Source organism: Podarcis raffonei, chromosome 16 (assembly GCF_027172205.1).
Source record: "Podarcis raffonei isolate rPodRaf1 chromosome 16, rPodRaf1.pri, whole genome shotgun sequence".
Classification (NCBI taxonomy): Eukaryota; Metazoa; Chordata; class Lepidosauria; order Squamata; family Lacertidae; genus Podarcis; species Podarcis raffonei.
Genome location: NC_070617.1, coordinates 13,312,980 through 13,338,163, shown reverse-complemented (window position 1 = coordinate 13,338,163; position 25,184 = coordinate 13,312,980). Strand labels below are relative to the sequence as shown.

Below are 25,184 nucleotides of genomic sequence, written 5' to 3'. Positions count from 1 at the left end.
AACAAAAACCAAGTGAAAAGGAGTATGGTCTCCTCGTTTGCATAAAGCAATTACAAGTATACATCATGGTATAACACACCTAAATTCTCTCTGCTGCGATTCATGCGTCATCAAAGGTTTTATTCAGGAAGCTGAACTTGCTGGCATAAATAAGAAACATAAACCATGTTGTCTCAAGTTTGAAATCAATGCCTTTCTGAAAATGTTCTTGCTTTTGAACTCCTTTGTGAAAAACTTCCCCCTTTGGACTCCTTTGTGAAAAATTGAAAGCAAGGAAACACCAGTTGCCAGTTCTGAGGTATGTAATCTTTCCCCAAGAGCGTTTCCCAAAACATTTCCCTTCATGCCCCTCAAGCGCATATTTGGGACAGAGTTTGAAGCTCTCAGTTGATCTCTTGAAGAGCCTGTTATCTTGACACCCTCTCGCCTCTCTTCGTTCTGCAGTTAGGCAAGATGGAGAAGGCCTTCCTCTCCCTTCTTGTCCTTGTGAGGGTCTTGGGGTCTTTTGGCCAGCAAGGTGGGTGACAACCTCAGCTGCATTGGGGTGTGTGTGTGTGTGTGTGTGTGTGTGAAGAAGTGGGTGGGCGACTTCTGTAGCACAGTCTCACACATACAAAACCTTTTTTTTTTTATAAAGGGTTTTAGATTTCTGACACAACATCTTCATTCTTTGTTTATTTATTTTTTTATACATTTTTATAGTTTTTTTAAAACATATTATTTCCAACAGTCATTTAACATAGCTTCTTATCTTATACAACATTTTAGACTTCCGTCAACAACCTTTGATGATTTTCCGTTCTTTATCACTTATTTTGAATTTCTTAATTTCTCTATTACTCTTAATTGTCATTAACTAATAATTCTCCTCATAGTCTTTCTTGCAATATCTCAAATAATCCTCCTTACAGAACTTCTAGCTGTCCTACTAGCGTAATCTGTTCATTACAATTGCTTTTCAAATAGTTCATATATTTACTCCAGTCTTAGTTTCAAATCCTTCCTATTAATTTATCTAATTCTGCATAGTCCATTAATTTCATCCACCATTCTTCTTTCATCGGTAATTCTTCTTGCTTCCATTTTTGTGCCAATAATATTCTTGCTGCCGCCATTGCATATAAAAACAACTTACAATCCTGTCTATTAATATCATCTCCTACAATGCCAAGTAAAAATGCTTCTGGTTTCTTAATAAATGTATATTTCAACATCTTTTTCATCTCATTATATATAATTTCCCAGAGGTTTTTCACTTTATACATTTTAGCTAATTTCACAGGGGTGATATACCACCTATACATCATTTTCATCACATTTTCTTTCAACGCATTGTATGCTGTAAATTTTAACCCTTCTTTCCCCAGTTTTCCCCAGCCTTTCATTCTTTGTTTATTTAAAGGGGTGGGTTGAATCTAGAAAAGGAGTTTTTGTTTTTTTTAAAGGAAGGAATCTGTGGTGGTTGATGCTTCCACTGCAAAATTCTGTTGCTTCAACCATCTTGGGGCCAGGGACGGAGGAAGCTGCTTAGGTGCCTGGGGGGGGGCGCACACTGCGGGGCCTCCAGAATCTGCCTGCCTCCTCCCACTCAGCTGCCCTATAGCTGGGGGGGGGGAGGCAGCGGGGGGACCATTAGGACAGTGTGGAGCCTGTGGGCACCCAAGCCACCGCATCACTCCCAGGCCCCACGGTGAGTGCTGCCTGGCATTTTGTCACACCCCTCAGTGGTGGCACCGGGGGGGGGGCTGACCCACTGCACCCCCCTTTCTCTGCCCCTGCTTGGAGCTACCTTCCTCACCGAGCTGAAGACAAGGAAAGGAGATGAAGACTTCTGCAAAGGAGGCATGGCTGGTGGTGGCGGCGGCAAGTTTTGGGGGGACTCTTAGGGAAGGCAGCCTCAAGGGCTTGCAGAAACTAGAGCAGGTGAGATGCAGAGATAGGCGAGTATTTCATGCTGCCTTTGATGCGAAGGAAGGCAGGAAGTTTTGACAAGAAAGTTGTGACATTTTCTCTCTTTTTCTGTTTGGGACTATTGCAGATATTAATATTGCACAGCATGAAGCAATTGGATGCATAAAAGCTGGCTCCTTTCGGAATAAAAATTGCCCAGGCTCATAATTAAGATTCAAAGCTTTACTAACCAGAACTTCTTCAAAAACAGGCACAAAACTATCAACAACACATTCTAGAAAGCTGTATAAAGTACATGTATACACAAGCATAGGTTCTTCTTCTTAAATATATAACTTAATTATGATCAGAGCGGAAATCAGTGCTTTGCCTCTCCCATAGCCTGCAACCACCTAAGGCCATGCAGCTGCAGGGAAGGCCTCTTATCACACCCTTCTTTCACTGTGCCAGGGAACAAAATGCAAAGGCGGCTTCCTTTCGAAATGGCGAATTTGCAATTGAACACTTTAATCTAAGGTTAAACACTCATGTGAAGGATAATGGTTTAATTTCCTGTAATGGAAATGTTTACCGTATTTTTCGCTCTATAACACGCACCTGACCATAACACGCACATCGTTTTTAGAGGAGGAAAACAAGGGAAAAAACATTCTGAATGAAACAGTGGATGTATCATTTTTGTGCTTCATGCTGTGGCCACAGACATGTGATCTGATGGTGAATTTGGGGTGACCCAATGCAAAGATCCTGAGAATTCCTGTGGATCCATGCTTTGTAACCACGTTTTTGCACCATTGCAGCCCCAGGCAACAGTGGGTGCGTGATTTTTTTGGTGCAGGCTGTAGTCATGGACATGCTATGTGATCTGATGGTGAATTTGGGGTGACCCAATGCAAAGATCCTGAGAATCCCTGTGGATCTATGCTTTGTAACCACATTTTAAGTGGGGAGCGAAGGAAAAACAAAGAAGGGACATGAGAGGGGTGTGCAGAGAAGCAGCTGGCTAAGAATGCAGGAGAGGGATTTAACGGGAGGGAGGAAAGAAAGGCAAGTTTCCCCCCACCCAAGCCAGCCATCTCTCTCTCTCTCTCCCTCCCCCCTCTCCCTCCCCCTCTCTCCCCTCCCCCCCCTCTCTCTCCCTCTCCCCCAGCAGCACCAGAGCACAGAGAGGAATTAGAAGGAACGACACTCTGCTTTCCCCTCTGCTTGCCTGGAGGGGAGGGGCTTTCCCTGCTCTTTGTTCCGTTTCAGCAAACACAGCAACGAAACAGAGAAGGGTGGGCAGTAAGACCCTGAGGCAGAATGCAGGAAAGCAGCCGCTTCCTCTTTTCAGGTTTCCCTTCTCCGTGAAGCGCGATTTGATTTTTGCCTGATTTTTCGGCTCCAGGGACCACACATTTGCTCAATAACACGCACAGACATTTCCCCTTCCTTTTTAGGAGAAAAAATCTGCGTGTTATAGAGGGAAAAATACGGTACTTATGTTGGGTTACTGTGTCTTTTTAATATGGGGCTTTTAAATCTGGCAGAGGCTTTCATGTGATTGGCTGACTTTGAGTCACATGAGAGAGGCATTCCATTCTGTTGTGACTGTTATGCCTGAAACTGTCATTTTTATCCGTTTTTCTACTTCTCTCTCTCTCTCTGAGAGAGGCTACTCAGGATACTGCTGTGGGCAGTGTGTGTGCTGGTGTGATCTATCGGAAGTGAAACAGACAGAGGAAGATCCCTAAATGTTAATAAGGATAAACATGCGCAGGGGCTAGATTGTAAATATATTCTTCTCAACTATATGTTTATGAAAGGAAAGTTCTTTTTGAATATAAAGAGTCTGGGCACTGTCTTTACAAAGAAGTTTTCAACTACTCAGAATAGTTATTTAGCTTCCTAGCTGTAAGCTACTTTGCATTTTATCAAAATTTACACACACACACACACACACACACACACACACACACACAGGCTAGCAGAGAACATCAGTAGTTAATTATCAACAGGTTAGAGCTTAGCGAGAGCTTCAATATAGTCGTACGTCAGCTCCTGAACACCTTGGGAGCTGAACGTTTCAGCTCCCGAGTGATTGAAAACCAGAAGTAAGTGTTCTGGTTTTTGAACATTCTTTCAGAAGCTGAACGTCTGACGGGGCTTCCACGGCTTCCAATCAGAAGCTGCACTTTGGTTTTCAAACGTTTTGGAAGTCGAGCGGAGTTCCGGAACGGAATTCTGTTCGACTTCTGAGGTACGACTGTATGCTTCAAAGGAATTTTTCAACGTGAAACCCTTAGCAACATACATGCAGGCATTCTCCATTTCAGTGTGCAATTAAACAATTATATTTAACATGTGGCACCCTTAATTCTCCTCCTCTCACCTCAGGTTCGGGCCTCGCTGGGAAGCAGCTCGTTTTTCCACAGGCATCAAACTCTGCCCACGTGGTTCTGAAGGCCGCCCCAAAGTGGCCCTTGACCAGCTTCACCCTCTGCCTGGCCCATTTCACAGACCTCAACCACCCCCACACCTTCTTCTCTTACGCCACCCGGGGAAGTTTCAATGAGATCATCCTCCTCAAAGAAAAAAACAACGTGTACGGATTTGCAGTAGGGAATGAAGCAGTGACCTTCACGGATCCGGAAAAAAAATCGCTCGGCAGGGAGACCTTGTGCGCGACTTGGGATTCTGCTACCGGTTTAGCAGAGTTGTGGGTGAATTCAAAGCGCATGCCCCGCAAGGGCCTGAGGAAAGGGTACTCCATAAGTGGGGAGCCGTCGATCGTGCTCGGTCAAGAGCAAGACATGATGGGGGGTGGCTTTGACATAAACGATTGCTTTGTGGGGGAGCTCCAGGATGTGAGAATGTGGGACCGGGTGCTCTCCAGCGAGGAACTGGAGCTCGCTTTCCTCAACCAAGACATTCCTGGCGACTACGTGTTTGACTGGAAAACAGTCGATTATGAAATCAAGGGTTATGTTATTGTTAACCCCGTGGCCTACTGAGGCAGGGGTTACCTGAAATCCAAGATGCTGGTCTAAGAAAAGGTCTCTCTGTGTGTGACTTTTATTTACTTAGCGATTCCTGTATTGATCTCTGAAGCTTGCTGCAGATTTTTTTGGGGGTGTGTGTGTGTTGCAAAATTCAAGGAAATGTTCATTTCAAATGATACCTGCATCTTGGTTCCCGAATTGTTCTGTGAAGTGCAGTTAGGGTAATACAAACCAAACTAAATTTCGAACTCCATCTGAAGTATCCTCTTGGGACAAGAAGGGTGTGGAAGGAGGTTTTGGGGAGGTCTTTTCCTGGGAAACATTGCGTAACAATTGGCAGCTGGGGGCGTTTCTAAAAGAAACTTGACCGAAACAGAAAAAGGTTGTAAAAATCAGATGTAATCTTTTATGGAGAAAGAAGAATTGACAAGAGGTTTGCACTCCTTATATTACCACTTTTGTGGAGATTGTGGAGATTTTGCAGCCCCTGGACTTCTCCTGAGCATGCTGGGCGCCTCATAAATAAGAAGATGTAGGGGAAAGAATGTGAGATGTGATACACAAGTAGCAGTCAAGTACAACATTCCTTGTTTTCCTAGAGTGGACATGCGAGGGAATGTTTGGTCCAATTGGTTGAAAACTTCCTGTTTCCTCTTGACTGGGACATACTTCCTTTTGCATGTGACTAGAGGGGTGTGTGACCTTACCTGCCCAGGTAAAAAAAGGGCAAGGCTCGCAGCACACTCTCTTCTTTGCCTCTCTTCTCCATCTTGCTTTCATCTTGTGAGCTGCATTGACTGCCAGTCTGCAGTCACTGGGACTACTCCCCCCCCCCCAATATGGGGTAGATCTACATGTATATACTTTGTAACTAAGTCTGCCTTCAGGGATCCAACTGTGAACTGATGGTGAGTAAACTCCTTTGACATACTTTACACAAGATTGTGGCGTGCTTATTCTTTTAAGGGGACTTACCAGGAACCTAATATTGAGAGGCTTAAACAAGCCTGCAACCAGCTATCTGCTGTGCGTTTAAAGGGGAATATAAACTCTGCTAAGTAAAGGAACTTGCTAGCGCAAGTTAGGAAGGATATTAATAAACAATATATCCTCTCCCGCCTCCCTGAGCATTCCCACAAAGAAATTACAGCTGCCAATGCTCCATTGTTTTTCTTGAAGGTGCCCTCAGCTCTGTAGACAGGCAACAGGGCAGGTGTGAGGCGCACTTTACCTTTGGTCTCCGAATATGGCCATTCCCCACTACAACTCTGTGAGGTAGGCCAGGCTCTGAGTGGTTGGCCTGAGGTCACATGGTGAGCTTCATGGTAGAATGGCAGTTTTAACCCTATTCTCCATCCCACACTCTCAAAAATAAGGCGAGGAAGGGAATAACCTCTGGAAGCAAAATTGATGAATAAAACCAGACACTTCTTGAAATTAAAAATGGTCCAGTCCAAACATATGGTTCAAAGGCTTTACTTACAGAACGTGCTTCAAAACAAACAAAAACCAAAAATTTTTACATTCAGACAATTGCATAATATCATGTGCTGATCTCATGACAGGTCTGATTATGTCACAACAGGTCATGCCATGTCACGACAAGACAAGACATGACAAGACAAGAATGTTGAAGTGCAGTTTTCTAGCAAAGTAATTTGTGCAAAAATACACTGCATTGATTCATGAAAATGCAGTATTTTTCCATGTATAACACGCCCCCATGTATATGACGACCCCTAGTTTGGGGGACTCCAAATTGAGAAAAACGGATTGTATCTGTGTATAAGACGACCCACAATTCTGAACATAATTTTTAAATTTAAAAAACCTAGTCTTATACACAGAAAGGTACAGTAACTTGCAAGAAGGCATTAGATTCGGGAAACCATTTTGCGGAAGTGTGTATATCAGACAAAATCGCATACAAAGCACCTATATTCACCCTAAGACGCTGACGACCTTTCACAAGTACTAAGAAAAAAATTGCAATTGCAAACCGAAGCAGAAATGTAGAGAACGGAAGACTGTAAAAACGAGAAATTGAGAGTAACCGAAACCGACAGATCCATCCTCCTTCATCGGAAGAAGATTAGCATAGGGCAGGTGCGGGAGGGGAACCTTTGGAACACCCAGAGGCTGCAGAAACTAGAGCTCCCATCGTTGTTGGGAGTTGTAGTTGAGCAAAATCCAGAGGGCCACCCCTCCCCCACAAATCTCACATAAATCTTAATAGGCTGGAAAGTGCTGAGCTCAACAGAGCAGCTCCTTGCCAAGCTAGCAAGAGACTCTCAGAGCGCCAACCTCCTCCAGCAGCAGGGCACCGCTTGCAAAGGGCACCCGCAAGCCGCTCGGCTAACTGGCAAGAGGGTGTGCGTGAGAAAGACATTGCCCTTGATCTTGTAAGCCAAGGACCCCCAGTTGATCACGGAGTTGGCCGGGATGCGCTTGTCCCCCAGGCGACACATTTCCTGGGGGCTCAAGACCCGTTCCCACATGTAGACGTCGGTGAGCTCGCCTACAAAGGACTGCATCAAGTCGAAACCGCTCCCCATGGCATCCTGGTCTTGCCCCAGGATGATGGAGGCCTGGGGGGCGATGGCATAGCCTGGCTTCACCGCCTTCCGGGGCAGAGGGTTGCCGTCCAGCCAAAACTGCACCACCCCACTGGCGGAGTCCCAAGCCAGGCAGATGTGCTCCCACGCCGGCAGTGGGGCCGCCCTCTCTGCAATGTTCAGCTTTACCGCATCACCCCCAATGTACAGCCTGTACTGGGAGTGGCTCAGTCGGTCGACGGCGATGTCGTTGGGCTCGGCCTCGGTGGCGTAAGAGAACAGGGTCTGGGCCCGAGCGACGTCCGTGTAGAGCCTCATGCAAACCGTGAAGCTGCTCAAAGGCCGCTCCAGCCTGGCTTTCACGACCACATGAGCCGTGTTGGTCGGCTGTGGAAAAAGGAAGACCTTCCTCTGGAGATCTGCGGAACCATAAAAGTGTAGAGTTGCAAAGGGAATCCCCCAAGAGTCATCTATACCTGAAGGAGCGTCTCCACCCCCAAACATTCAACCCAGACACTGAGGTCCAGCACCGAGAGCCTTCTTGCGGCTCCCTCCCTGCAAGAAGTGAGGTTACAGGGAACCAGGCAGAGGGCCTTCTTGGTAGTGGCACCTGCCCTGTGGAACACCCTCCCTTCAGATGTCAAGGAGATAAACAACTATCTGACTTTTAGAAGACATCTGAAGGCTGTTTTGGGAAGTTTTAAATGTTTGATGTTTTATCGTGTTTTTAATACAGTGGTACCTCGGGTTAAGAACTAAATTTGTTCTGAAGGTCTGTTCTTAACCTGAAACTGTTCTTAACCTGAAGCACCACTTTAGCTAATGGGGCCTCCCGCTGCTACCACGCCACCGGAGCACAATTTCTGTTCTCATCCTGAAGCAAAGTTCTTAACCCGAGGTACTATTTCTGGGTTAGCGGAGTCTGTAACCTGAAGCGTCTGTAACCTGAAGCGTCTGTAACCCGAGGTACCACTGTATTCTGTTGGGAGCCACCCAGAGTGTCCAATCCCAGACAGGCAAAAGCACTCAAGGAGGATGTGAAGCAGGGCTGCTGTGGCACCTGGCCTGGGAAGAGTACTAAGGGCCAGAAATATAAGCATGGAAGGCCACATCTTGTTCCTAATGGATTCCCCGCCCCACCCCACCCCCCTTAGTCTTTGAAGAAGATGCTCTTACGGCTGTCTGAAAGACTGATCAGCACTTCATTGGGTTTACTGGGGGAGAGGGCAAAACATGCTTGCAACTCTTCCGCTTGCCCCATCCCCTCACCTCAATCACTCAAGCCCCCCCCTCCGCCCCCCACTATTTGCCAACTATCCTCTTCTCCCTTTTTCTAGATGACAGCTCCGTGGCATAAGACAGACCTGCAATGGTTCTTTGGTGCTCATGTGCCACCTGGCGGCTGATTCGGATAGCGCATGCATGTGTCATTATAGCAGATTCCATCCTAAAGGTAAAGGTAAAGGGACCCCTGACCATTAGGTCCAGTCGTGGCAGACTCTGGGGTTGCGGCGCTCATCTTGCTTTATTGGCCAGCTTCTGGGTCATGTGGCTAGCATGACTAAGCCGCTTCTGGCGAACCAGAGCAGCGCACAGAAACGCCGTTTACCTTCCCGCCGGAGTGGTACCTATTTATCTACTTGCACTTTGATGTGCTTTTGAACTGCTAGGTTGGCAGGAGCAGGGACAGAGCAATGGGAGCTCACCCCGTCACGGGGATTTGAACCGCCGACCTTCTGATCGGCAAGCCCTAGGCTCTGTGGGTTAAACCACAGTGCCACCCGTGTCCCAGATTCCATCCTATTCACTTTAAAATATGGTGGCGGGGGCACAGCTCAGCTGTAAGCGCACAGTATGCTGCACAAGCATAAGGTCCCAGAGTGGAGACAATATTGGGTTGGCTGGGGGAACAGACTGATCTGCTCTGAGGCAGCTTTTTGCGTATTGCTGATCCCTTTTATTCCTGTATTTAAGCCTGTGGTTACGTCTCTTGTTCAAATCGACGGGGCTCCTCAGCGCTTAATTCTGGTTTGTGTGTTCAGCCACACAGACTCTGTAAGTAATCAGGCATTACTGGCCAACGAGACTCTGTTGTTTAAGCCCCAGAGTGGGAGGGAATGGAAATTCTGACATGCAATTTGAGAGTTTGGGGTTGTTGTGTTTTTTTTGCTGTCGATCTGACATTTGCGAGTTGCATTTGACACCACTCCTGCCTTTCCACGTTTCACACATAAGTAACTGATATGCAGATCCGACCACAGGTCCAGCTAGCTCAGTACAGTGGTACCTCGGGTTACAGACGCTTCAGGTTACAGACTCCGCTAACCCATAAATAGTACCTTGGGTTAAGAACTTTACCTCAGGATGAGAACAGAAATCACGCGGCAGCGGGAGGCCCCATTAGCTAAAGTGGGGTCTCAGGTTAAGAACCATTTCAGGTTAAGAACGGACCTCTGGAACGAATTAAGTCCTTAACCCGAGGTACCACTGTACTGTCTCCTGACAGGAGCTCTGTAGCATTACAGGGTCATAGAATTGTAGAGTAGGAAGGGACCCTAAGGGTCATCTAGTCCAACCCCCCGCAATGCAGGACCTTTCATGCAAGCGACCTTCCCAGTCCTACCTGGAGATACTGGGAAATGAGCCTGAAACCTGCTGTACACACAGCACGTGGGCTCCTTTCCCTAAATATAAAGTAAGCTTCCAGTCCTCGTTGTTCTTAATAAAGGGCTGATTAAAATAGGAACAGTATTGTCCACACTGACTGGCAGTGGCTGTTTGGAGGTTTCAGACAGAGAGGTCCTTCCCTGGAGATGCCGGGATTTGAACCCCGGGCTTCATGCAAAGCAGTTCCTCTACCCGCTCAGCTACAGCTCTTCCCTTTGGCTCTAATTCAAACCCAACCAGAAACAGGGATACCTCCATGTCTGCCCTCACAATGCAGCCAGTCAGTCCATGCACACAGCAACCCCCAAATAACTCATTGCATCTGATCAGAGCACCCACCTTCCTGGGCAAGAGACCCCAACAGTCCGGCCAGGATGAGGAGGAAGATATGAAGGAACCCCATGCCGTCTGTCTGCAGAATAAACTTGGCAGGCGGTTGAAATGGATCCTGGACCTGCCTGGATCTGCTCAGCCTGTCCTGGAGGAAACCAAGCCCTGGCTGTGAAGTCCTCTCTGGATCTTATCCCTGGGCTGGAAGGGGCGGGCACCTCCACTCTCAGGGCAGTTCCACAGGGCAGAGATTAAAAATCAACAAATGCTCTCCATTCGCCTCCCCTGGTCTTATCTGCCTGTTGGTTAAATTTCCATTCCTTCCAGAATGAACCTGCCTCTTTCAAACCCTGAGTGCCAAGAACCTCTCCAGATCATTTTGATAGGCAAGGAACGCATAGATCCCCACATTTTATGGATCATGATTCTTCACAGTCTGATTTTCACACAAAGGATCACTAGGGTTGCCATATTTCAAAAAGTGAATATCCGGACACAAAAGTTGTTGAGCTTCTTCTTCTTCTTCTTCTTCTTCTTCTTCTTCTTCTTCTTCTTCTTCTTCTTCTTCTTCCTCCTCCTCCTCCTCCTCCTCCCAAAGTTGTTGAGCTTTTTCGGCAAAAATAACAAAGAAAAATTGGGGGAACGGCAAAAATGACACTGCCGGCATGTCGTACATTTTGCTTCAGGCTGCAGCATTCCGGATATGTCTGGCAACCCTAGACGGGATCACATACCCTCCAACATTTCTGTGATGAAAATAGGGGTGTCCTGTATAATAATAATAATAATAATAATAATAATAATAATAATAATAATAATAATAATACCCCACCCAACTGACTAGGTTGCTCCAGCCACTCTGGGCAGCTTCCAACATATCCAAAAGCATAATAAATCATTAAATATTTTAAAAACTTCCCCATGCAGGGCTGCCTTCATGTTTCTTCTAAAGGGTGCATAGTTACTTATCTCCTTGGCTCGGGGGTCAGATAGCTCCATACCCTCCAACATTTCACCAATGAAAAGAGGGCCGTCCTAAGGAAAAGCGGGACATTCTGGGATGAAATCAGAAACTGGGATGGCTTTTGTAAATCCAGGACTATCCCTGGAAAATAGGGACACTTGGAGGGTCTGGATCACTGCGAGGGCCTTGTCACCCATCCTGCCAAACACACATTTACGTATTACAGAGAGCTCTCCATTGCCGCAACAGAACACACCCAAAAAAGAAAGGAGAGAAAGAAAAAGGCCTTTGCAGTGGGGCGGCTGGTTTAAGAGATTGCAAGGAGCTGCTGATTTGAAAAGCTGTCAGCAGGGACTTGACATTTCTTTTCTTCTCTTTACAGTTTTGAGTAATTACATTTTGCTGATGTTTTGTCTTGTGGTTGTGGAGCAATGAGCAGATTTTGCAGCTTCCATTGGGAGGGGTTCAGCCCTTGCCTGTTATCTGCGAGGGTCAAGCCAAGATCAGACTGACCTATGGAGGACTGAGATGACAGAACGTTCTCTGCCAGGGACAACGCAAGCGTCCCAAAGGCCAGGAAAATGACGAATCTCATGGGTGCCAACTGTTAGCTGAAGAAGGCTCACCTTTAGAAGCAGCAGAATTGCGGGGCTTATAATAGAGGGACCTTTGAGTTTGCTGGCTTGCCTTCACGAAAGAAGAATCTTTTCTAAGCCACTTAGAAGTCCTTTGTTTAAGTGGCATATCAATTTTGTTCAATAAATAAAATAAAGGTGCACAGGAATTTTCCACCCTGCACTCATCTCTCACCTGTGGCTCCTAGAAGCTGCGACAGTGGCTACACCCCATGAAATGGCCTAGACTGGCCAGCTAAACCAGGTGAAGGGAGACAATGTGTGAGTTAGGGACTTCCCCTGCATGTGAAGACAGGCTCTAGCAGATTGAGCGGACGAGGCAAATAGTGGGTCCAACGGTCAAGAAGGCGGTTTCTGCATTTGCTGTAGAAGTATTATTATTATTATTAATATTGTTGTTGTTTAGTCATGTCCGACTCTTCATGACCCCATGGACCAGAGCACGCCAGGCACTCCTGTCTTCCACTGCCTCCCGCAGTTTGGTCAAACTCATGCTGGCAGATTTGAGAACTCTGTCCAACCATCTTGTCCTCTGTCGTCCCCTTCTCCTTGTGCCCTCCATCTTTCCCAACACCAGGGTCTTTTCCAGGGAGTTGTTGTTGTTGTTGTTGTTGTTGTTGTTGTTGTTGTTGTTGTTGTTATTATTATTATTATTATTATTATTATTATTATTATTATTATTATATACCCCGTCCATCTGAGTGGGTTGCCCTAGCCACTCTGGGCAGCTTCCAACATATATAAAAACATAATAAAACATTAAACATTAAAAAACTTCCCTATGCTGGGCTGCCTTCAGATGTCTTCTAAGTCAGGTACATAGTTGTTTATTTCCTTGACATCTGATGGGAGGGCGTTCCACAGGGTGCGTACCACTACCGAGAAAGCCCTCTTCCTGGTTTCTTATAACCTCACTTTTTGCAGTGAGGGAACCGCCAGAAGGCCCTCGGAGCTGAACCATCACCCCCCCAGCTGAACAATAGGGATGGAGACGTTCCTTCAGGTATACTGGACCATTTAGGGCTTGAAAGATCAGCACCAACATTTTGAATTGTGCTTGGAAAGCGAGGGGCAGATGGTGCTCATCAACCTGGAAAGGTGGAAGGAGAAGGAAAACTGATCCTAAAATATCTACTATCTTTACAATCAGGAGAAGAAAAGCTAAAGAGCAAATCCTACACAAATCTGGAGTCCCTAAAGATGGTTGGAGGCACCTTGTGCACCTCCTTCCGGCAACTCTTGCAGCTAAGCTGGTGCCAAATGTATCACTCTGCTTGCCTTTGGACGCACAAGTCTGGGATCAAAGGGCACATGCTTGCCACATCCCCACACTGCCCTCTCCCTGAGTGGCCTTGCAAGGCTTGGATCCGGGGAGGGCGGTGCGAGAAGAGCACAACAACCACACACTGTGCCACCTGCGTAGGGGGAGCCTGGCCAGTTGATGCAGCACTCAGCAGGCACAAATGAGGTGCCCCCAGGCCATGCTGGAGGCGATGGCATGTGGGCACCTGCTTTGCGCTCCCCCCTCAGAAATCTGCACCCAGGGCCACGGCCCCTCTGGCAAGCTACGCCCCGTATCAGGAATAACTTTCTGACAGTAAGAGCTGTTTGACAGTGGGACTGTCTCCCTCGGGAGGTGCTGGACTCTCCTTCCTTGGAGGTTTCTAAGCAGAGGTTGGGTGGCCATCTGTCATGGATGCTTTAGTTGATAATCCTGCATTTTAGAGGGTTGGACTAGATGGCCCCTGGGGTTCCCCTCCAACTCTACAATTCTATGATTCTACAATTCAAGGGTCAAATGACCCAGGACTGTCTTCTGTGTACGCTACAAATGGGAACTAGAGTCCAGTTCCCACAAGACGCACACTACCTCTGAACGTGGAGACAAGAGGATACTGCCCACTTTCTCCATGCTAGGCATAATTTTATAAACTTCTACGTGATCCCATTGTTCTGTGCTGTCTTTTGTTTGCCTTTTCTCTATAGTAAAGAGCCCCAAACTTGGCCCAAAGACTTCTCAGTGCTGCTGCTGACCAAACACATCGGAATGGTTTTTGATATATTGAACGCCATGACCTTGTTTGCTTTCTGTGACCCAAACAAAGAGGACAATCACCTCTAAGGTTTTTTGGGGTCAACTAGCTGGAAATTTAACCACCCAGGAGCCAACACAACTGTAGTCCCATATGTTATCTCATACACACATCACAGAAAGTTAGGCTGCCTGTCCATATTAGACTGATGCTACCAACTGGCCATGGGACGCGGGTGGTGCTGTGGGTTAAACCACAGAGCCTAGGGCTTGCCGATCAGAAGGTCGGCGGTTCGAATTCCCACGACGGGGTGAGCTCCCGTTGCTCGGTCCCTGCTCCTGCCAACCTAGCAGTTCGAAAGCATGTGTACAGAAGTGGCTTACTCATGCTGGCCACATGACCCGGAAGCTGTACGCTTGCTCCCTCGGCCAATAAAGCGAGATGAGCGCCGCAACCCCAGCGTCGGTCACGACTGGACCTAATGGTCAGGGACCCCTTTACCTTTTACCAAGTGGCCAAGGACCCCCCTTGTGCTAGAGTGTGTGTGTGTGTGTGTGTGTGTGTGTGTGTAGGATTGGGCGGAGGGGTCCCCCCTCCCCACGAATCTCTCCTGGCTCAGCTGGCCTCCTGCTGGCTGCTGTAACTTTTTCTATTCATAGTTCATAAGTTTATTGTGCTAGCCAAAGGCCATGACAAACTTGTAGCTGTAGTATTTGTAAAATAATACAGAACATACATCCCTAATATAAGCCAACAAGCTGCAGAAACTGAAGGTGGGCACATTACTGTCAAGGAGATGTAACTCAATAACCTTTAGAAGACATCTGAAGGCAGCCTGAAGGTTTGCTACTGTTTAATGTTTAATGATGTTTTTATATATGTTGGAAGCTGCCCAGAGTGGCAAATAAATAATAAATAATAATAATAACTACCACCACTACTACTACTATAACTGCCATGGCTGCGCCCTCAAAGGATCCCAGGAATGGTCACTGCCTATCTTAGAAAGCAGCAGAATCGTCTTGTTGTTCAGGCAAGTGAGAAATTCTCATGCAGAGGACAGACAAGATCCCTTCTGAGCACTTTTTGCTAAGGGAATTTCTCTCTTTGCACTCCCATCCTTTGACCAGAGGATGGCAGTGGTGAGCTGCTAAATTAGAGTCAGCCAAAACTGACAATTACAGTGGTACCTCAGGTTACAGACGCTTCAGGTTACAGACTCTGCTAACCCAGAAATAGTAGCTTGGGTTAAGAACTTGGCTTCAGGATGAGAATAGAAATTGTGGTCTGGCGGCGCGGCGGCAGCAGGAAACCCCATTAGCTAAAGTGGTGCTTCAGGTTAAGAACAGTTTCAGGTTAAGAACGGACCTCCAGAACGAATTAAGTTCTTAACCCGAGGTACCACTGTACAGGTTCTCTCCTCCTTTCCCCCCATTTTAGGTTACATTCACTCCATTTCTGCATCAGCAATTAACACATGTGTTTTTGTAAGAAGTTTCTCCCAACATAGCACAAGTTTGTACATTATTTTCACTCAACAGACACATTTATGGCACATAATTTTTGGCTGGACGATTTGCAACTTTGAAATTGATGGAGAAGTGTAAATCTTGAAGGAGAGCACTGTTTCTGTTTGCATATTGGTTCACAAATTATAAATTGGAAAGGTTTGTGTTCGAATCAAACTGAAATTATTTCTCCCATCAGGCTTACCTTTCATGCACCTCAGGTCCCATGAGCTGCTCTCAGTGCTAGTTTTGGGGGAGCTAGTCTAGTTTTGGGAGAGCTAGTCTAGCTGCATCTGGCAAGCACACATTTGGAATGACCTTCTGCTTGAAATGCACCAGGTTAGTGGGGCACCTGTAGTCTTCCCAAATGTTGCTGGTCTACAACTCCCATCACCTCTGACCATTAGTCCTGCTGGCTGGGGCTGATGGGAGTTGAAGTCCAGCAAAACCTGGAGGGCCACAGGTCCCTAGCTCCCCAAACACGTAATGACCAATAATTGCCGGCCTTTGAATTGACTCTAAGGTCTTATTGGTTTGCAAAGCCCTCCTCTTCAATTAGAATTTTCTTGCAGCACCGTCTGCCTTTTAGGACTCTTTTATTTAATTTTATGGCAATCCGCAAACATTTTAAATAAATAAACTTCCCTGGAACACTCCATGCCATATCAGGCAGGCACTTCAGTTGCACTGTTTTCAATGTGTGCTAAAAAAATGTTTTTGTTTGTTCAGGAGACCCTACCCAGACAAGGAATCTCATTTTATATTGGTTTATTAAATGAAAACATATCGGAAAGGAGGTGGGAGAGAACATTGCAATTAGAACCACACCAAATCCAGAGAAGAGACCCAGCAAAGCAGCAGCTGAACACCTCAGCGGCAAAACGTCATCCGACAAATCATCATGTGGAAGGCACCAAGAGCAGATTCGTAAACACATGCTTGCCTGGTTGCCTTTGGTGAGCGAGATGTGCTTCCAGGCGACCAGGAGGGGGGAAGCTGCAATAAACCAAGTGGATGAGTGGAAGTTCACGGCTTGTTTTTTGTTTTTGTTTTCCAAAATGCTCAGTGTGCCACACAACACCTCAGTGGCCAGGTGGGTTAGAATTTGGGACAGAAAAGGCTGATTACTCTGCTTGGGAGGCTGGATTTCCCTCGTTTCCTTTACCTCAGCCTGCCCTTCACCACCACGTCTCCCTTGATTTCATAGTGCAGGTTCTTCCAGCCCAGAGCGCATCGGGGCAGCTGCAGATCCTGGTAGGCTGCCCTCATCTTGTGAGGAGACAGGAGGAAATCCCACATGTAGACGTCCGTCAGTTCTCCAGAGAAGGAGTTGTAGGAGTCATAGGTGCCCCCAAAGCCGTCTTGCTCTTGGCCCAGCAGGATGAAGGCCCCGGAGCCAACCATGTAGCCTTTCTTCAAGCCTTTGCGTGGCCAAGGCTTGCCATTCATCCAAAACTCAGCGATGCCGGTGGCCGATTCCCACCCGAAACAGACGTGCTCCCAGTCTAGGGTGTCCTCTGGGACTTTGAAGGACAGGTACTCTCCACCGATGTACACCCGGTATTCTCCCCGCTTGGGCTTGAAGATCAGGATTTCATTGTCCTCAGACTCAGTGGCATAGGAGAAGAGGCCATAGGGCCGAGTCAAGTCTGTGTAGGACCTCAGGCAGATGGTGAGGTTCTGCAGCGGCTCCTTGGGCAGAGACTTGAGGATGATGTAGGCCTCGCTAGGCTCCGTGCGGAAGACAAAGACTTTTCTGGTTAGGTCTGTGAGGAGACAAGGAAAGAGAAAGACGCAGGGGAGAAAGGTTGGGACCATTTCCTCTCTGAGAAGGCTCCTGAGCTTTCCCCAGCAGCATCATTGAAAGGGGTGGGTTCTAATGCACGAAAGAAGTAAAATAATAATAATAATAAATAATAATGCCGTCCACCTGACTGATTTGCCCCAGCCACTCTAGGCAGCTTCCCACAGAATATAAAAACACAGTAAAACATCAAACATTTCCCCTAAATGGGGCTGCCTTCAGATGTCTTCTGAATGTCATATAGTTGTTTATATCCTTGCCATCTGATGGGAGGGCGTTCCACAGGGAGGGTGCCACTACCTAGAAGACCTCCATAGATTTTACCAGGTTCTTCACACACGATTACAAATCCAATTGTGGCTCCTGGTGAGCTGTGATTTAAGGTGAAGCATGCAGGCCGGTATGTGGCACAAACAAACATAGAATCATAGAATTGTAGAGTTGGAAGGAACCCCGAGGGTAATCTAGTTCACCATCCTACAATGCGGGAGCCACAGCTAAAGAACAGACATAATAAAGCTGTCACAATTATAATTATGATAATTAGTATCACAATATTATTCATGAAAACGGCTACAATTGCAATGGTTTCATTACTATCATCATCATCATCATACTCAAAGTAAAGCCATTCATGGACATGACTAACTTTGGTCCATTAATTTCAGTGGGTCTACTCTGAGTAGGACTAATGTTGGCTACAAGCCCATCTTCATCATAATTTTAGTTGTCAGAAGGAGATGTCATAAGATGCCCACAAAGGATAAGCTGAATAAGCTACTAACCTTCCTGGGCAGCAGCCTCTGACAAACCTGCAAGGATGAGGAGACAGACCAAGCGGGAGTCCATCTTCAGGGCTATCCAAAAATGGGATTTTAGAAAAAGTGCAAGCGGAACCTGATCGCGGGAGGGAGAAGCTGCAGCCTCTGCAATCATCAGTGACCGTCTGCAAATCACAGAAACTTTGAGGGCCATGTCTAAATTTATCCCTGCACTGAGACAGGCGGAAGAAAACAGCCCACCAAAGGCTGAGTCTGCAATTGAGCAACCCCTTCTCAGCTTCCAGAAGTTGCAGAAGAGAGGCGGGAGGCTGCTTGACTCCTTAAGAAGGAAAGAAATAGCTCAGCTGCTGGATCAGGCCAAAGGGGACCCATCTAGCACAACCCTCATAAAAACATTGAATTGTAGAGTTGGAAGGGATCCCAAGGATCATCTAGTCCAACCCCCTGCAATGCAGGCATATGCAACTGCCCCATACAGGGATCGAACCTGCAACCTTGGCATCATCAGCACCACACTCTAACCAACTGGGATATCCAGGTTGCATTCCTCCAATGAAAATAGGGACGACCTATTCAACAACAACAACAACAATTTTATTATTTACACCCCACCCAATATTTGGGCCAATATGGTATATACATATACGCTCCAACATTATGAAAATAGGGATGGCCTCTTCTTCTTCTTCTTCCACCACCCATCTGACTGAATTGCCCCAGTCACTCTGGGTGGCTTCCAACATATATAGAAACAAAACAAAGCTTTAAACATTAAAAAAAAACCTTCCCCATACAAGGCTGCCTTTAGAAGTCTTCTAAAGGTTGTATAGTTACTTATCTCCTTGGCTCAGAGGTTGGATAACTCCATGCCCTCCAACATTTCTCCAGTGAATATAGGGATGTCCTAAGGAAAAGTGGGACATTCCGGGCTCAAATAAGAAACCAGGACGGCTTCTGTAAATCCAGGACTATCCCTGGAAAATAGGGGCACTTGGAGGGTCTGTGTTCCCACTCTACAGTTCTATGATAGTTTGAAAACACCCCATTCTATGATCTAGTGGGAGTGAAGTGTCCCCTTAGCTATAGTAAACCTAGCCCACAGAAGCACACCAAGCTGTTTCTCTTCCCAGGCTTTTAGGAGGCTGGCGATATTAATTTTGCAAAGCTTTTGCAGGGGCTGGCTAATTGCTGATGCTATCAACCTGTTCTCCCTGGCTTTGATTGGCTTTTGATTAGTGGTTTTAATTGGATGTTTTAATGGGGCTCCTTGATTGTAACTTGCTCCCTCCCAGCAATTGGCTTTGGGGAACCTTGTCAAGGTAAAGTAGAAAAGGGAGAAATTAAGTGAGGAATTAAGTTAATAAGGAAAAGGCAGCTACTTTATCCTCTGCACAGAGTTAGTTCCACAACCACCATGCTAGGGCCCTAAAAGGCCCAACTGAACTCGAGAGCTGAGGGCAGCAGCTACTGTTTCGGGGTCACAAAGGGCTGGGAGATGTTTTTCATCCCAGGGGGTCCCTTCTTTTCTGGCCCCCCTTTCGGAATCTGCAAGTCCTTGATGGATGAGACAAAAGTGGGCAGAGCAACAATTGCAAATTTTGTGGTGTTTTTTGTACAATAGGCTAAATATTTTCCCCTCCAGATCAACAAGTGGCGTTATAAGAGTTCAAGGACAAAGTCCAGCCAGGCAGAAACACCCAAGAGAGCCAGAGAGCGATGCTGTCATGGGCTGGCTGGACACAGAGAACCAGCGGGAGGCACCAGCTAGGGAACACCCAAGGGGAGAAGGCTCAGAGCTGGGGAGTTGGTGGTGGGACAAAGATGTGTGGTCTGAGGGAGTAGACTACCCATTGACATTAGAGGGAGGAGGAGCCAGAGTGGTTGAGTTTTTTGGGGGAGAAATACCACAACTGGCATCAACAAATGCCAAATTTGTTTGGCACTTTATGGAGGAACAGAGAGAGGGGGTAGGGGGTCAGAAACATCCATTCCCCCGTGATTTTAACCCCATGAACGATAAGGGTCTGTTGGCAAAACCTATTGGTGTTTCGCAACTTCCTGACTAGTTGCAGGACCTTAGCCAGACCTAGCAGAGTAAACGCAGAGTTCTCGAAAGCAATTGGCAACTTGGCTGCAGACAGGATGGACGAAGCAGGAACCAGGAACTTGTAGTTAGGTGTTTATTATATACAGTGGACTATTTATAGGAACAGAACACAGATCTTTGACTTGCTCTCTCTGACACGACTCACAACTCTCTCAACCTCCAACTCCTACACTGACACACTGAACCACTGAATTAACAGTTAGTAGGCCATTAATTATCACTCCCTTGAGAGAGCTTGACCAATCATGGAGCTGTCTCCATGCCTCTGTATCACCAGGCAGACTTACTCCTTCACATGACCTTTTGGCTGTCTGCCAAACCTTAATTGACTCTGTGGGAGTAGCTGCACATATTCAGATTCCCAACAGGGTCCCACGATTGACCGCGACCTACCAGGAGCACCCAGGGATCTACTGATTGATCGTGGTCGACCGGTTGAATATGTCTGCCATAGAGGTATGAAGAAAGCAGAGAAAATATAGACCAGGCGAAGAATTCTCAGGTTGCTTGAGAAGGACCTGGGGAAGGAGCAGCCTTAGAGAGCAGTGGGAAGGCAGAGACCTTCCACCCTCGCAACAGCCTCATTGGGGCAAGGCCTACGGGGAAGGGCTGCTGTGACCACTAGGCCTGCACTGTTTTGGCTTTATTGCTGACCAGCTCCTGACTCCCGGTCCTGACAGGGCTGTATTTAGCTCCTGTATCTGAGGTTCCCCATCCCTGGCCCAACAGAACAACAGAGCTGAGAGCATCGTCAGGAAACAATGTTGTCCGTGGCAATGAGATGGCTTTAGAAGATGATGGATTCAGGTTATCAATGGCCACTAGCCATGACAGTGAAGCTCTAACTCCACTGTCAGAGGCAGAGATGTGCCTTTGAATACCAGTCTCTGCGAATGACAAGTGGGGAGAGTTGCTGTTTTATCCAGTCCTGTTTGTGGGCTTCCCAGGGTTCTGGCCATCGAGAAGGGCTGATCTGATGTTCTTGGATGTCTCCAGCTGTTCAAGGAAGCTATTTTTGCCCAGACACACACTTTTGTGTGTGTGTTGGGGGGGGGGACACACACCACAGAATTCAGCTCGCCTTCCTTCTTTCTTGCAAGAGCTGCAGGGTCACACACTCCACTGCTGTGCTGAGGCAGCCTGCCTGCAGCCTTGGGTGTGTGTGATTCACCCACATCACGGCCAAAAAGAGGAAGGGATGACCCAGAAAGCTGACCATCTCAGATTTCTCCACCTCCTCAAAGGGGATGAGATGGCTAAATGAATTTGCTCCAGCATTTCACAGATGGAAACAGAAACACTATCACCTTCTTGTGACCAGGGATGGAAGGTTGGCGGTGGGGAGGAATTTGACCCAGTTCACATTGAAAGGCAAACCCATCTCAAACTAGAGCAAGTTTGGGATGTTGCTTCTGTACCAGTTATCATGGGCTGAGCTTTAAATAAGGCTGCAGCTCAGCCTGGGACCCGTTTGCACTACAGCCATACCTTGGTTCTCGAACAGAATGCATTCCGGGAGTCCATTCGACTTCCGGAACTGTTCGAAAACCAAGACATGGTTTCTGATTGGCTGCAGGAGCGTCCTGCAACCAATCAGAAGCTGTGGAAGCCACGCTGGATGTTCAGCTTCCGGAAATTGTTCGAAAACCGGAAAACTCACTTCTGGTTTTCGATCGTTCGGGAGCCGAAACATACGAGTTCCAAGGTGTTCAGCAACCAAGGTACGACTGTATATGTATATGATTGTTCCACTTTGAACAATCATGGCTTCCCTGAAAGAATCCTGGGACTTGTAGTTTGTTAAGGGTGCAAGGCAGAGGTGGCCCTGTTTCGAGGCAAAATGGGAAGTAGCTGCCCTGCATAAGTGGTGCCTGCCCCTGCTCCCCATCCCCCCCATTTAAGCTTTGCTTACTGGGCTCACTTGGGTTCTGGTGCAATTGTGCAAGGCCTTTGCAGACCTCCACGTGATTTTGTGGGGCTCTTGTGTGAGACCTCACTGGAAGCTTCCACTTCTCCTTGCTTCTCTGGCGATGGGGTGTGTGCCCAGGGAGCACGCCTGTGGAAGCGGCCTTTGGATTCTGCCGCCTGAGGCAGCTGCCTCAGTCTGCCTCACGGATGCGCCAGCCCTGGTGCAAAGAGGAGGCCCCTATTTCCCGCACAGAGTGACAACTGGCTGAGCCATGACTGTTTAAAGTGTTCTGATACTGCTTTAAAAGTATAGTGCAGATGGGGCCTGGCCTACCTATGAGTTGGCCAGAGCTGGTGCACAGTTTCAACTCCCCTCATTACTCCTCTTTCCTTTTGCAGAGAACAACGGCGCTTTTTGCTCCAAGCCCCTCCGCACGTGTGTATCTTCTAGACGAGGCCTGGGATGCCATCCTCCTAATCGGAATAAATGAGGGCTGTTTAGAGCCCTCTGCTGCTTGATTTAAGGCTCTACATTTCCTCCGACCCCCCCTCCCCCACTAATAGCCTGGGGAACGTCTCCAAAGTTATTAACTTTCCTCCCTAATTTGGAAGCATGGGGGAAGCGTATGGCTCCCATTGCCCATCAATGCTCCCTTGGGGAGCTTTAATTGCCTTGGTGACAGGAGGGGATGGATTGGAGAGCTGTAATGAGAGTCCCCTTGGCAAAGGAATGGGGCTCACTGGTAGAATGTGCTTGCATGGGGGGGGGTCTCCGCTGTGGGGAGAAATGCCCTCGGGTTGTGTGGCTGCGTTTTCCAAGTAGCTCATGAGCTTGTTAGAGAAGAGCAGGGCTTGCACCACCGCGAGACCCTCTCTAGGAGATGAATTGCAAATTACGGGGCCATCATAAACACAGCAGAAAGATCAGCTGGGGAAGAATAGGCAGAGAAGTGTTCATTGCCACCCCATGGAAAATGGAGAAGGTTCATTTCCATTAGAGTGCAGGGGCAGAGAAGCCTTTTCTCAGCCAGGATGGAGGAGGCGCCCTCCTGCAAAGGCAACCAATTGGGGGCCACGTGCTGCTGGTGGGTGTGGCCAGAGGTAAAAAGTGGGCGGAGTAACATACCTGACTCTTGCACATAATTCAGAGGTACACACACACACCCTCTCTGCCCAGGCAAGTAAGAGAATACCAGAAGGTGAGCATTCTGGATCAGGTCATTATATTGTTATAAGTTCAGGGGTGCGAGACTCCCCTAAAATCCTGGATCTAGTAAAGGTTTAGAATTTAATCAAGCCTCCTGAACCCCTGGATCCAGCAAGGATTAAGATATAAGTTAGGCCAGCTTCCTCAGGCGATCGCCTGGGAGATGGGCTATTAAAGGAGAACAAAGGGAAGGTCATTAACAAATGCAAGACTCAGGCAGCAGTGGTGTGGCGCACCTCCCCGAGCTCTGAGATGGTTAGCAGAAACAAAGCAGAGTGGGGTTTTAGGACTGCAGTTGGGGTCTGGAGTGGGGGGAGAATGGTTACGGGCTGTGAAAGTCAGCAAGCTGCAGAGAGTGGGTGCCATGGTTGGTGCCTGTTTGAATCCAGGGCTGTGGCTATGGCAGAAGCAAGAACCACTTGGGGGGGGGGCTGAATGCTGTGAGCCCTCCATCGCAGGCTCAGGTTGTATATATGTGTAAAAACACCATATATCCTAAAGATACCACAACCTCATTTCCAAAGGAACCCTCAGCAAGTGCATGGAAAGCCTGGAATCTCACACCGCTCAGAGATTGGGACAGCATGCAGCAATATTAAGGAAGGCTGCTCTCAGAAAAATGTGTGTATGAGGAAAAATTTCATTCAGAAATGTATGTATGTGGAGAAATTAGCACCAAAATGCTGAATTTTCATAATGGATTGTTATTATTATTATTATTGGTCAAGCTGATCTGGAAATGTGGAGAACCGAGCTGAAGACTGGCAAAATAAGAAACCGGGACCACATTTACACCAGACATTTAAAGCAGCACGCTACAGTGGTACCTCGGCTTAAGAACTTAATTCGTTCCGGAGGTGCGTTCTTAACCTGAAACTGTTCTTAACCTGAGGTACCACTTTAGCTAATGGGGCCTCCCGCTGCTGCTGCGCCGGCGCCACCCGATTTCTGTTCTCATCCTGAAGCAAAGTTCTTAACCCGAGGTACTATTTCTGGGTTAGCGGAGTCTGTAGCCTGAAGCGTCTGTAACCCAAGGTACCACTGTACTTAGAACACTCACGGCTTCCCCCAAAGGATTCTGGGAGCTATAGTTTGTCAATAGTGCAGAGAGGAGACCCCTATTGCCCCCACCCACCCAGAGTTACAATTCCAAGAGTTACCTTTGAAGAACCATTGGCTGTTAAACGACTCTGGGAATTGTAGCGTTGGGAGGGCAACAGTGATCTCGTAACGACTCTCAACATCCTCAACAAACTACACTTCCCAGAATTCTTTTTTTTGGGGGGGGGGGAAGCATTGGTGGTTTTGAAAGTGTCATCACAGTGCTTTAAATCTATTGTGGAAACGTCGCCGGGGAGAAACCGGAATCGACTGATTTGCCTGTCCCTGGTGATTATGGGATGGCAACAATGAGGCGGATAGAGAAATAAATCCAGTGCAGCCAAATCTCTTCCCTGGCTTTGACAATTCTGTCCCTACCAGCCACCCACCAACCCACCGATTCTCTGTTGCCGAAGTTTCTCCTCCTCTCCCTGCTCCCCGGTTTGATTGCTGGCACATCTCATAACCATTTGCTATTTCACGGCCGACAGGGCAGCTGACAAGTTATTAAAAGAGGAAGGCATGTCATCCACCAGTTTGGGCTTCCTCGTCGCCTGCCCTTTTCAGTTAACTGTCATTAAACGTCGCTTCAGTCCCCGGGAAGAGGAAGTGACACATGGGGGATATTGGCCATAATCCTCCGCCGGCTCAGCCTGTGACATGACGTTTATCTTCCCTCCTCAGCGAGAGA

The 25,184-nt window shown here is 47.4% G+C and overlaps 3 protein-coding genes across 6 annotated transcripts; 1 reads left to right on the top strand and 2 right to left on the bottom strand.

The window, feature by feature from the left end:
- Positions 1-346: 346 nt before the first annotated feature.
- On the top strand, positions 347-16,613 carry LOC128404338 (C-reactive protein-like). Of its 2 annotated transcripts, XR_008328088.1 has the most exons (3): positions 347-517; positions 4,288-5,800; positions 16,314-16,613. XR_008328088.1 is itself a non-coding variant. In XM_053369851.1 (2 exons), the coding sequence occupies exons 1-2, from the start codon at positions 454-456 to the stop codon at positions 4,902-4,904; spliced, it is 681 nt and encodes a 226-aa protein (XP_053225826.1). In that variant the 5' UTR covers positions 347-453; the 3' UTR covers positions 4,905-6,285. The 2 variants fall into 2 exon arrangements, 1 of the variants encoding a protein (XP_053225826.1); XM_053369851.1 differs by lacking the exon at positions 16,314-16,613 and having other exon boundaries at positions 4,288-6,285.
- LOC128404337 (C-reactive protein-like) lies at positions 7,108-10,673 on the bottom strand. Its single transcript, XM_053369850.1, has 2 exons — positions 10,454-10,673; positions 7,108-7,866 (listed from the first exon to the last, which is right to left on the bottom strand). Exons 1-2 carry the CDS (start codon positions 10,515-10,517, stop codon positions 7,184-7,186), a joined length of 747 nt encoding a protein of 248 aa, XP_053225825.1. The 5' UTR covers positions 10,518-10,673; the 3' UTR covers positions 7,108-7,183.
- Positions 16,336-25,184, bottom strand: LOC128404335 (serum amyloid P-component-like). Of its 3 annotated transcripts, none has more exons than XM_053369849.1 (2): positions 24,891-25,184; positions 16,336-17,350 (listed from the first exon to the last, which is right to left on the bottom strand). In XM_053369849.1, exons 1-2 carry the CDS (start codon positions 24,961-24,963, stop codon positions 16,746-16,748), a joined length of 678 nt encoding a protein of 225 aa, XP_053225824.1. In that variant the 5' UTR covers positions 24,964-25,184; the 3' UTR covers positions 16,336-16,745. The 3 variants fall into 3 exon arrangements, with proteins under 3 accessions (XP_053225824.1, XP_053225823.1, XP_053225822.1); XM_053369848.1 differs by lacking the exon at positions 24,891-25,184 and adding an exon at positions 18,201-18,420; XM_053369847.1 differs by lacking the exon at positions 24,891-25,184 and adding an exon at positions 18,174-18,410.